The 13640-nt window shown below is 40.4% G+C and overlaps 1 protein-coding gene across 5 annotated transcripts in view; it reads left to right on the forward strand.

The window, feature by feature from the left end:
* TEAD1 (TEA domain transcription factor 1) overlaps window positions 1-13640 on the forward strand; it is a 252229-nt gene that overhangs the window by 227294 nt on the left and 11295 nt on the right. For all 5 annotated transcript variants that reach the window (XM_054699377.1, XM_037522685.2, XM_037522686.2 and 2 more), the window contains 2 exons: window positions 4367-4507; window positions 9003-9155. In XM_054699377.1, the coding sequence (XP_054555352.1) occupies window positions 4367-4507; window positions 9003-9155 (294 nt within the window). The remainder of the gene's footprint in view (window positions 1-4366; window positions 4508-9002; window positions 9156-13640) is intronic.

A 13640-nucleotide genomic window follows, 5' to 3' on the forward strand; every position in this document is an offset into this window, starting at 1 on the left:
TATAAATATACCTCAAACTAGCACACCTTTATTTCTTATCTAGTAGATTCATATCCCTTAATGTACATGTGGTCTCAGCCTTGTGGTCCTTTCTAGAGTAAGTTTGTAGTCAGCTGGAAGCTGCAGTCTCCATGGTGCTTCCAGTGATTCAACAATAAATTTGGAAAAGAGCAAGGACAGGACAGTAGTTATGAAGATGAGGGAACAGCCCGAGTCACATCAGTGCTGTTGTATTCTGTTATGACTATTAGAGCTCTTGGGTTTAAAGGCTAGCACAGTGAAACAGAATGCTGATTATCACTGAGAGTTCTTCTGCCATGTAAAGGAAGCATCTTAAAAGCAGTCCATTCTAGTTATCCAGTCTGCTAGGTGTGCCGCTGCTCTTGGATTAGCATTACTTCAGCTTGGTCACTCAGAGAGATGGAAACATAAGAGTTGTGAAAATTCTCAGCAGTTTTGCTAACATCAAAAATTGAATACTATTCTAAGCTCAATTAACAGCTTAAAATTGTATCTATTGACTGATTGTTACATAGATTTGCTTCCATGGTTACTTCAGATTTTAAATGTCCAGTTTTGTTTACATTGTAAATCTTTTGCCTGTCCAAAATAATTGTCATTGAAGTGAATAAAAGTATTAAACTGAAATCAACGAAAATATTGTGCCTAGGGAGTTGAGATGCAGTTCTCAAGAAACCTCCTACCTGGTGAAGACAAGAAGGTTGAGTTGACAATTGAAAAAAAATCACCACACTTCTGTAGACCTCTCACCCTTTGCTTATCCCCATGCTCTTTCCCACAGTCCTCTACTTACCCCCAGAAACATTTAGCTGCTTTTGATTATTCACCAGTCTTTCAAAACAATGTGGCCACATTAAAAATAGCAAGTTTTGGGGCCTCCCCGGTGGCGCAGCAGTTGAGCGCTGGGTTGCGAAGCTGCCCGCAGCCTCTGCAGTGCCGGTTCGATCCCCGGCTGCTCCCCGGCCACCGGAGGAGGGTCCCACATGGCACGCAGACCTCTCCTGCCGCCCGCTGCTCCCCTCAGCAGTGTACTTCGGTCCTTCTGCCTGCTCTGCTCCCTGCTCTGGCTCTGGTGAATTCTCTCACCCTCCCGTGCTTCTGACTGTACCCAGTGCATGTATAAACAAACAAATAAATAAATAAAAACATGCCTCTATTTAAAAAAAAAAAAGCAAGTTTTGATTGTGTGACAATATTAGCTAGCAATGTACTTATAGCCCTTTACTATTCTTTTTCAGAGCTAGAATTTTTTATGAAATTGAAAGTAAATTTCTAAAATGCACATTTCTTCCTCCAAATAACCAATACATTGGTTATTGTGTTGTTGTTGGGGAACATCCTAGGTATTCCTCATTAGGACATGTAAATTAGGGCACATCTGCTTAGTGGCATGCAGCCACTAAAAAGTATGGCTTCCTTAAAAGCATTTTTTGAATACTGGTATTTTGTGTCAGTATTTATGTAAGTTAAAAGATGTAGAGTTATATTTATATAGATATATATTCTTTAAAGCAAGATTTAAAAGAGTGCAAAAATAGAGGGGGAGGGGAAAATAGAGGGAGAGGGAATGTGTTGCTTAAATATCAAGGCGCTAAATATTTCTAAAAGGAAGCTTGGGAAATAGATCACACTGGTCACCTTGGAGAAAGTTAGCAAGTTGAGGTGTAGATATACACCCTGAAATGCACCCTATTCACACTTTGATTTTTCTTTTTGTACTTGCTGCATGCATGATTTTACTTTTTTTTTTTTTAAGATTTATTTATTTATGCATCCAAGAGCTGGGGTGTAGGCCAGAGATGGGGAAATGAGAGGATTCATCAGAGACAGAGAGGAACTGAACAGGCAGATCTCCTGAAATACACTGCTGAGGGGAGCAGTGGGAGAGACAGGAGAGGTCTGCCGAGCCATGTGGGTTGGTCCCTGGCCAAGAACAAAGACAGCACAGTTCTTAAAGACCCACTTTCAGTGTCAGGCGACAGCTGCCCGGAAGAGCTAGGGATTGACATTAGCATCAGCTCCTGTGTGCCTTGGATGTGTTGGTACATTTCTGCCCTGGAGGCTGGCATGCAGGTAAACCCAAGCACCTCTTCTTCAGCCTGAGTCACTCAGAGACAGACATTTATTAGGGGAAGACATTCAGCATTTTCTGTTAAGCTGTTCCTTCATGGAGTCAAATGTCAAACCTTTGAATGTGAGAAAAATGCACACCTGGATATTTTTATTTATTTATAATCTCCCCCCAATACCATGTAATTCCAAAAAGAAAAATGTGAGGGAGCATTCCTAAATTTATTGGTGATATAAAACTGGACAAGTACAAGTAAAAGCAGATTGGAAACCAGTAAAAGTTGCTGAATTTTGGTTGGTAGTGGCTATTAGAAGTACCCAGGATAAGTTAATTACTGTAGTTGAGCACTGAATTTAGCTTTGAATTTCTTGGCACATAAAAAAGGGAGAATATAAAGTATATGGTTCTTTTTATTTGAAGCCAGAAATTATGAAATTTTGCCTAAGGAAATGGACATTTTCCTGATACTCAGTTCAAGGGGGAAATTCAAATACAGATACATATTAAAACTATATATAGACTGACTCAGGTCTTCATGGTGGTTAGTGCCTCTGAAGGTATTAAAGTTAGCTAGTCAAAATGTGCCAAACCTCAGCAAATACAGTCCCGTGTATCAGATCTCCCTCTTTCGCCTTGACACTGTGGTAATGGTCACCTACTGGATCTACATTCACTTTTGTATATACATATACATGTGTGTGTGTATGTATATTACATCATTGTTCATTTTTGTACAATGTATGCTTGTCTGCTTTCTCTTCTCAGCTGTATTCCCTGTAAAATTCCCACCACCAGTTCACCCGTGAACCATCACCATAGTCCTTTTCACTCTTACACTCATCCAGCGTCCTCTCCAAAAGGGGTGTCTTCTGGGGATGCATATCTGATCAGACCCCATCATTGTCCTCACCCCATAATCTCATAACCCTTGTGTCCCTTTGGTTTTAGGATAGAAACCCAAACCCACTCTTCCCCAGCCTCTCCTGCCGCCTCTCTCCCTCCTGCCTCTGTTGCAGCCTGTTTTTGTGCTTGTACGTGGCTGCGCCCTGGAGCTCCCCCGCCTCCTCACAGCACGCTGCTGGTGCCAAAGCCAACTCTCCTTTCTTTGGTCTGAGCTACATCAACCTCAGAAGCTTCTCTGACCCTTGAACCCTCTCCCCAATGTTGTTTGTTCTCATTTCTGTGTGTGCGTGTCTCAGGAGTGCTTGTCTCTGTTACATCTTCCCTACCAAGCGGCAAGCCCTGTGACCTGACAGCAGGACTGGTTAAGCTCTTACTCACCCTTTATTTCCACCCACACACAGGCCCTAGTGTGTAGTAGGGGTCGATAAGATACCCAGAAAGGGAACCAAGGGTCATCGATGTAGATACCGGCACAGCCTCCCGCTCCAATGGCCATATCTGATGCTGAAGCCTTTCTCCCTCAGCACATCACTTTCTTCTGTCAGAACTTTCAAGAAGCCCCATGAAGGATGCAATCCATAAGCCATATGTAGCCCTCCTCCACCTGGACCCTCATCTCAAACTCATTTCTCCCAGTCCCCTTAGTCCTTGCATCACAGCTAGAATGGAGCTTTCTGGGCTTCTTCTGTCCACACTCTTCCTCAGCACTTCCCTGTTCAAAATCTTAAGTGTCCCCACATAAAATCTTGACTGAAAATAATGCCTCCCACAGTCTGAATTTGGAGTAACTGTGATGTGGTATTTATCTTCTGTCTGAACTACAGCTTTTTGGGTTTTTAGGTTGTAGTCAAGTCCTATTTATTATCTAGAAAGTCCTATTTATTATCTATACATCATTGTATATTACAATGATGTAATATACCATGTAGAAGATACTCACATGGTAGGTAGTCGTAGAAATGTGTTAAGTGACCAGCAGTGCGTGATACTTAGCATCTTTCTAAATCAGTCTTTAATAGGAGCCATTTTCCCTGTTGCTGCTGTAATTTGTAGTGAACAAGTGGCCAGTCAGATACAAATTCTGTTCTCCTCTTAAATATCTAAAGATTAGTGACTCTGAATCAGATTCTTATACTGTCTTCTGCAGGTATGTTTAAGACCTCGTGGATCTTTACTTGCAAGGATGCAATATTATTCTGACACTCCATGCAATAAAGTAAAATGAAATAGGCACACGCAGTATGACCAACGGCCCTCAAGCCTCCTGCCCCCCTCCTCACTCAGAATGGAGGCTACAGCCTAGAGGTTCCTGCTTGTTGCCATGATTTCTGCCATGAAAGAATAACCCCACCTCCATTTCCTCTCCAACAGGCGGATTTAAACTGCAATATTCAAGATGATGCCGGAGCTTTTTATGGTGTAACCAGTCAGTATGAGAGTTCTGAAAATATGACAGTCACCTGTTCCACCAAAGTTTGCTCCTTTGGGAAGCAAGTAGTAGAAAAAGTAGAGGTAAGTTGTCCTCTCTATGCTGGAACCTTAAAGGGCAAAGCATCACCTTCCTTTCAGCTTTTAGTGAGCAGAGTTTTACTTTCTGGTGTCTTCTTTCTCCACTTCTCTTCCCTGTTACTTCTGAAAAGGCAAAATGACTCAAAAGCAACTGCCAGCCTCCCAGCTGTCTGAGGTTGGCCTGTCCCCACCCCTTCGCGATCAGTAGGGGCCATCCTGCATGAGGCTTATAGGGCGTGCTGGTTGGGTAGCTGGGTGTCATGGACCCTGCTGTCCTTCCATCCCTGGTTCCAGGGACCCCCAGAGGTTGTAGGTAACAACCAGTGGGATGCAGCTGACTGGCACCTGCCTTCCAAAGTCCTGATCCCTTGAGCTTGGCATTGTTACTTTGGCCCCGTCCACTCCAATCATTGATTGTCTCAGATATGTATCGGTGCATACTTGGATCAAATATCTATTTATGACTTTTATATTTTTTATCTCCCTCTCTTTCAAAAAATGTATATTGTTTTCTCAGGATGGGTTGATTTGGGTGACTAATGCTTGTAGTTAACAGTCCATTTAAAGTGGTACTTTCCAGTGTCTTTTACCCATCCTTGTTCAGTGACCTCAGAGGTCCGAGAGCCCAGCCCAGCTGTACAAAACTTTGTGCTCAGATGTGTGAGAGAGAGAATGCCATGGTGGTAAGAAGGGAGGGAAAAGGGGCAAAAGTATGTTTTTTAAAACCTTGGGCTTTATAGTGAGGATTTGGGGTGCAGCTGCTCCTCACGGCTTCCTGAACACAGGATGGGTTTTGTGAGAATGGTATTAATGAGGGTTCCACTGACAGAAGAGGACATCAGTGAATTGACTAGATGACCAGACAGGTGTAAGTAAGCGTAGGGGTCATGCGCTTTCTAAAATGCTAGCACTGGGGAATCCAGTAAGACATTTTGAATTGAAATAAAAACTGGATATTGCTTAAAGAGGAGGAAGAGTCAGAGGTCACACATTTTATATTCAGAAGAACAGTGCTGCCACCAGCAGAGATAAGAAAGTAAGGTATTCAAGAGAAAATAGGGGGTGACTATAGATGGACACCACACTTTGGGAGACAGATAAAGGCTGAAAATATCAACTGGGAATTTTATGCATTAAGGATAACTAAAATTGTGGGAATGGAGAGCTATCTGCAGGGAGAATATGGGAGCACAATAATAAAGATTTAGTTTGGGAGCAGAAGCCAGACCTGGGGAGAGTGGAAGGGAGACACAGAGGAGCAGAGGACAGAAGTAGTGGTGGGAAGGAGGAATAGGCTCAAGGCAATGTCTGTGAAGCCCTAAAAGGGGTGGGTGAGCAGGTAACTGTTTAATGAGACAGGGCTGGGAGACCGAGAACCAGATGACCTCCATCTCCTCTGAGGAGGAGGAAGCAAGGTTACTTGTTGGTTTTGGGAATGTGAAATGGTAGTATTGGACCAGCTACCGAATAGTCAAGCTTATCTGTAGAAGGACTTCCTGCCTGGACAGGTACATGTGAGAAAAGTTGAGCTATGCAAGTTACTCAGTTTCTAAGATTTCAAATTATCCTAATTGTGTCCTCAGATAACACACCCAAAGCTTTATACAAGTTTAGAGGACAGCAGAGGTTGCTTTTGACTTGTGAAATCCCAGGAATTTTCTTGGAGAAAGTGGTATGAGTGTGGCAGGAGGAGTTTTATAATTAAGCCTTTAATTTTGTGTGTATTTCTACATTTGATGTGAAATGGGAGTCTCCTTATATATTCTTCCAAGTCAATATACAAAACCATTTATTAAATGATTCATCCTCTTCTGATTGAGGGATCTTTTTCTTTTTAAGTTACCCTAAGTTATGGGGCTCTTTTTTCCCCCCACTCTATGTATTTCATGTCACAATACCATGTTGATTTAATTACAGTGGCCTAAGAGTATGTCCTGATATCTACTGAGACAAGTCAGTTTCACTGTTTTCCTTTTTTGTGTATTTTCTAGGCTAGCAACTAGCATTTATTCTTCCAAACAATAAGATCGTTTTAAAAATGTAAAGAACATAAACTTTGCTGAGCAATCCTTTGTAATTGCATTAGATTTAGATATTATTTGGGGATAAATTTATTTATTATTTATGTCAGATCTTTCCAATCAAGAACTTATTTGCATTTCTGTATCATTTTATCTATTTTAAATAAGATTTTATATTTTCATATTTAGGCTTAACCCCTTGTGAAAAAAATTCTAAATATTATGTAATTTGGTTATGCAGTTTCCCATTTCTAGATTTTAATCACCAAAAAAGAGACAAGCTCTTGGTTTTTGCATATTGATGTTTTTCTGGCCATCTTGACTTTTTAGCCCTAGTCAGTCATTTCCTAGACTCTTAGATTTTCTGTGTGTACAATCTTTTTGCAGCAGCAAAAAGAAAAGCCTTTATTTCTCTCTTCTTTTCCAGTGTTTATGCCCTTTTTTTAAATTTTCTCATCTTTTTTTCATTTGCCAAAACCTCCAACTAGTTGTAAAAAGAAATAATATACAGTTACTGATGTTAGTAGAAATGGTTTTGGTGGTTTGCCATTGAGGATTACATTTTTTATTGGTTTTTATAAAAGCGTTTTATATTTAAGTGCTTTCTTTCTATTCCTATTTTACTTAGGACTTTTATTAGTAATTGCTACAATATTTTTTTCAAATGCCTTTTCAGCAACTTGGACTCTGATTTTTCTCCATTTTGTTGATATATATGAGTTAATGCTCTCCCTGTGTGGGAACCACCACAGCATTCCTCAGGAAAGTTCTATTTGGGATACGTTGATATATTCTGCTTGCTATCTTTACATAAAATGTTTGCATTTGTTAATTGATACCCTGTACTTTATCATCTCATCAAATTTCCATATTGAATGTACATCAGATTCATCAAAAAGAATTGGGACACCTGTCTTTTTCTGTTTGTGTATCATTTAAAATAACTGTTCTTTAAAGGCTACATGAAATTGAGCTATGAAACCGTTTGGCTTTTGTACCATTTTCAGTGATAGATCTCTAAAACTTTCTGGTCATCTCCATAGTAATTGAACTATTAGAGTCTTTTTTCTTTCAATAATTTTTATTTTAATTTTTGGGATTACAATTTTGCTCTTCCATGTGTGCACATGTTCTACTCACCCTCCTACCTATTGGAGTTTTTCACTTTTATCTTTTGGTTGAGACTCGCAATTTGTACTTTGCTGGGAAAGCATCGTATCTTGTAGGTTTTCATTGCTCTTCGTCCCGGTATAGAGTTATGTAGCATAAACCACTTATAAATCTTCTAATCTCTACTGTGATTGTGGTTTTGTCTCTTTTCTTTCTTCTTATGCTTCTGAATGGGTTTATTTTGTCTCTTTAAAGGATTCTTTGTTTTGTCTACATTTTTAATTTCTATTACACTGATTTGAGCTTTTATCTTCATTAATTTACTATTCCTAGTTTCCTTTGATTTCTTTGTGGTTTGGGGATGTTTTTTATCTTTTTTGGTGGTTTAAAAATTTTAAGATGTGTATTTAATTCTGCAATTTGGTGTCCTTTTTAATGATGAAGGCATATTGAAGTTCCTTCATTAAGTTTGTGCCAAGTATAGTTTCATTGGGGCTGTAAGTTTGATATAAAATATTTTCTTTTTCATTGCTTTTAAGTAATTTTTTGTTTCCTTTTTTTTTATTTTTTTTAATTAATATCCTTTTTAAAATCCTTTGATGGAAGGTTATCTAGGAGTGTGTTTCTTATTTCTGAGTGCTTCAGTGGGATCACCAAACTGAATAGAACAGTATCTTCCTTTTCTTTTTTATTAAAGACATAAATAACTCACAGGGGCTCACGATCAGGGGGCAGTAGTGTTTGGAGAAGTGAGCTGCACTGGTTGTTGGTCTGTGAGACCTTCTCATGGGGTGGAGGATTTTCTTGGGGCTCTTTGAAGAGTTGGAACTGCCCGGGCTATCTTTGCAGATCTCAAGTAGAGAATAACTTGTCTTGGGTGGGGAAGGTCATATTTTTTTTTTTTAATAGAGGCATGTTTTTATTTATTTATTTGTTTGTTTTGTTTGTTTATACATGCACTGGGTACAGTCAGAAGCACGGGAGGGTGAGAGAATTCACCAGAGCCAGAGCGGGAGGCAGAGCAGGCAGAAGGACTGAAGTACACTGCTAAGGGGAGCAGCGGGCGGCAGGAGAGGTCTGCGCGCCAAAGGTCATATTTTTTATGACCTTTGCTAGAAGGAGTGATACAATTCTTGTTTAAAGTTATCATCTCTCCGACTTTTTGTTACAGAAAAATAATGGATTCTGAGTATGGCATTAAGTTTGGGGCTAGGGTGGGTTTTAAGTATGTAAGCTACATATAAATAGTACAACCTGTAGCAGACAATTTATTTTGAAACAGTAAAATGCTTTTGCAGGCAGTAATGTGTTTCATGTATTTTGAAGTCAAAGTGTCTAAATGCCCAAATCCTTTTCCCCCCTCACAGACGGAGTATGCAAGGTTTGAGAATGGCCGATTTGTATACCGAATAAACCGCTCCCCAATGTGTGAATATATGATCAACTTCATCCACAAGCTCAAACACTTACCAGAGAAATATATGATGAACAGTGTTTTGGAAAACTTCACAATTTTATTGGTAACTGCTTTGTCTCTTTCTATTTGGGAGATTCAGCCTGAGACTGGTGGGGACAGACAGTAATGTAGACCTCAGGGCATCAAGGTCCAGGCCAAGAGGACTGAGCTGGTTGTTGGTTGGGCTCCAGGAGACCAGTCAGCAGTTGAATCACAGAATCCATAGGGCAAACTTGAACTTGATCTGGGGTCAAATCTGTAGAAAAGCCAGGGGCAGAACTGGTATCCAGGCAGGTTTAAAAAGTTGTAGTCCCAACTTTTTAACTCTGACTGCATATTAGAAAGACCTGGACAACTTTCCAAAGTCCTCTTACCAAAGCTGCATTTTCTATCATTTAAGCCAGCATCTCTAAGGATAGAACCCAGCGTTGTATATTTTTAAAAGTTCCTTAGGTGATTCCAGTGCTAGCCAAGTGTGAGTCTCAGCAGCACAATTATGATGCAATTGTATGCATCATAAATGAGGCAAGACCTGAGTCAGTTGGTTTATAATTAAAACATATCTTGACTCATTTCACAAAGGATTTGCAAGGCCTTGTAAGAAGTAACATATGTTAATACAGCAAAATCTGAACTCTAAGTACCAGGAGAAGCATAAATTAGAATAGATTGTTATGGCCAGGAAGCGGGAGGGGAGAATACTTTTCATAGGCTGAAGATTATGATCAAAACTTAATGGGCAGCTGAAGAGAAAGGTCCATGATGGGAAAACTTTTTCATCTCCCTGAACTGTGCTGTGTGTGGGATTTTTTCCCCCTTAATATTTAACTTTAAGACAAATTTCTCTTAGGGATTTCATCTGGGAACTTGGAAGGTTATTAAAAATAGTATTGTCCTCAAAATATACCTATAAAATAGTCAGTGATGGATTTCAGAAGGCTCATTTAATAAATATATAACATTCCTTGGAAGGAAAAATGCCAAAGTAAAACTTGGTAGAAACAGTTTTGCTAAAGGGACAAGACTATATTGTGATCAAAACACTCAGACATCTGAAGGCCTGCTTTGTTACTGGGATTAAGAGCCAGCATACTTCCAGCAGGAATTCTTCATCTGAAGCTTTCAGATGTGGTGGGAAAGTGGTTTTCAATCATTGGTGTGCTGGATTTAAAAAGAAAAAGAAAAAAAGGTGCTCTATCCCAGCCCACCTCCCCCCAAAAACCCCCAGATTTGTAGTTTTTGCCTATTTCCATTATGTAAATATGCCCTCCATGGACATTTTCATGCCATCAATGATTGTCTATCTCAAGAAATTCCTTAACATTTACCAATCACTTTTTTTGTGAGCCAGTTGGCATAGTTTCCACACCACTATAAAAAAAAAAAAATGAAAATTACAATATTCAAAAACTTTGATATATTAGATTCATCCAGAAAATTTCTAAAAATCCTGAGACCTGGGCTCCAAGATTTCTGGAGGCAGGCCCAGTGCCATGGATTTTGTCTGTGTGTTTTTATGGCTCCCAGGTAGTTCAAGTGCCCACCTGCCGTGAGACCCACTGCTCACTACCCACTGGTAAGCTGGTAGCAAATATTAGGGCTCATAGTCATGTGCATTGGCAAACTCAATTTTGCATATAATTTTCACTTATTCTAGGGAGAGAGTCTCAAATGTGAATTCTCAAATGAGTCCGTGGCCTTTAAAAATTTAGAAACTAGCAGGGGAAATTCAGAAATGTCTAGGGGAACCTTTGGAAAACTTGTTCTTTAAAAACTATTCATTAGGATTCTTTTCTCTAGTGATCTTTGGGGAAAACTGAGCAGTTCGGTACCTGGGTAAGGCAGGTACTTTGCATAAAGGTCTCTGTCGCTATGTAAGAGCAGATGGGTCGCCTTAGCACTCAGAGGAGAGATGTCCAGTGTGGCCTCTTGAGGTGGACACTAAATAGCCTCAGAAATTAATGAGTGCTTAGAGTGAATGGCCACCCTACCCTACTGGGCTCTCTTGGAGGGAGTCTTAGCTATTTCCTAACTATCAGTTTTGAGTCCATTCAGCATGTTAGGGAATATGTCCTCATTCCCTCAAGCCCTGCCTCACAGAGCACAGCCAAGGAAAACATGGCCCAGACAAATTTTATAGCATGTGTATTACCCACAAAACCCATTACTATATCAGTAATGCTCAGCATAGCTATCTGGCGAATCACCAGAGTAAATTAATTTCAAAATGCACTATTAAACCAGTAAACAAACCTCAGATATACAGAGTTAGTAACTCTTACTGAATATTTGCTAGAAGTAATATTTTAGTTGTAGAAAAACTGAAATTAAGCCAGCACCCCTGGATTATGAGAATAAAACCATCTCATTCATTAACAGGAGAAATAGTACTTGTCAGCTCTTTCTTGGGGTTTGGATATAGGAGCACAGCCAGGATGGCAGCTGTTGGACATGGTTGTAGGTGTTTTCCTAGGTGTTTTGAATACAAAGTCAAGTCAACAAGACCAAGCTAAAGACAGTTTTCATCAGGGTGACTCAGGAATTGAGGTGATCCTGTAGACTGGGATCTTAGTGACAGCAGCGGAAACCAAGAGCCAGGTGTTCTGTCATCTTTTGAGAATGTATTCACATACACAGAAACACTTTTTTCCCTCTTTTCTCCTTTTGAATCTCCATCATGAAGCCTGGACAAGGTATATTTTTTAATGAAAAGTTTGCCCAAAGGTAGGATATAGTAGAGGTTTCTGGCACAGTGCTCATAAGCTTTTTGAAAATATATTATGAAATTCTCAGTGCATAATGGTGAAGTCATTTTTACTCCCATTTTATGGATAAGGAATGTTACACCTACTTGAGCACACAGAACCATTTATAGATGTAAATTTAAATTTGAATTTGTGGAAAAGAAGCACTTAGCAGGATAGTTCATGGCCTAGAATCAGAAGACTTGGGTTGAAGACCCAGCTCTGCTTTATGACCTTAGGCAAGTCATTTCATCTCCAGACCTCAGTTTTCCCTCTCCCATTTGCAAACAAAATGTCTGGACTGTCCACTTCAAAGGTTATTGAGAATATTTTAATTTATCCAACTAACCTATGGAGAGATTTTATTAGCTGCTGAAGACAATGCAAATAAAACGCTGTGCTTGTCCCTTAGTAAATCTTGGCCTGTAGGGGAAAGCATGTAAAGTAATTATTTCAATCCAAAGTAATAGCTATAGTATGCTTAAAAAGATACCCTGGAAGTTCAGTGTCATTGAACTACCTAGGCAGGTCCCTGTCGTCGGAGTGAGGTGGAGAATCCTCAGGGTTGTTAAGAGATAATGTTTACATTGCCTTGATAGATAAGCAGGCATTTCTCAGATTTACCAAGAAAGGCGCATTCCAGGGGTGCATTCTTATATGTCAGTACTGGGATGTGGTGGACTGGGCAGGTAGGGTGGCCATCTGTAGCCTGGTGAGGGAAGCAGGATTCATCAGGAAAACTGAACTATGGCTGGCAACTGGCAGAGCTAGGTAGGCACCTGATGCCCACAGTGCAGATAACAGAATTACTTGACCTAGGTCAGGAGGTCAGGAAAGGTTTTCCCAAGGAAGAAACAATGGAGAGGTATCTGCCAGCTGAATAGGCAGAGAGAGTAGGAAAGAATTCTCCAGGCAGGCGGGACACAGCAAGTCGGAAGCTGGAGAATAGGGCCATGTGGCTGGCGTGGGAGAGGGAAGGAGAGCCAGGAGCCAGCAAGCTGGCCAGACCGGGCAGGGTCTCCTTAGCCTTATGGGATGAGAACAGGCTTTCTCTTCATCCCAAAGAAGCCATTCAGGGTTTCTGAGCAAGAGTCTATTATGAAAGAGAAATATACATGTGTGTTTGTATACATAGTCATTCCATATATTCTTGTAGATACATTCATTCTGTATATTCTTACAAGATTTCATGACTGCTGTGTGTGCAGAAGGGAGAAGAACAAGTAGGGGATGTGGGATGTTCACAAGCGGTTTGCTGGCACCTTGGGCTATGACAGGGGTGGACTTGAGCTCTTCAGGAGGTCAGAGCAGCAGGGCATGGCATTTGTCTGGATGTGAGCATGAGTGAGAGATTTCAAGGATGAGAGAAACCTGCTTACCTGGAGTATTTGGTCTGTGAGGAAGAGGTAGGATATAGGACTAGAAAAGCAGGTGGTTGTAGTAATGGGAAAAAGGTCTATGATATCCAAGGGCAGGGGGCGGGGAATGTAACCAATCCATCACTGTGTTAATTCATTTCTCCAGAGCAGCGAGGTACAGTGGTTAAGTAAAGGGTGTTTGGAATCAGAAGATCTGGGTTTCTTAGTTGACAATTGTATAACCCCCCCGCCCCAAATGAACCCCTGCCACATTCTCTGTCAAAGAAGGAGACAATGTGTCTGTCTCCTTAGCATTTCATGTTAAGTAGATGCATACTAAGCAGTCAAAATAGGTGACAATTAGGATGTCAATATTTGTGACTGTGTGCCAAACATTAGTCTGGTCCTTGGGAATATGGGCCTGCTTTTGAGGAACTTAGGGAAAAA

The sequence above is a fragment of the Talpa occidentalis genome, unplaced genomic scaffold (assembly GCF_014898055.3).
Source record: "Talpa occidentalis isolate TD23 unplaced genomic scaffold, MPIMG_talOcc4v2.1 talOcc4.3, whole genome shotgun sequence".
Lineage (NCBI taxonomy): Eukaryota > Metazoa > Chordata > Mammalia > Eulipotyphla > Talpidae > Talpa > Talpa occidentalis.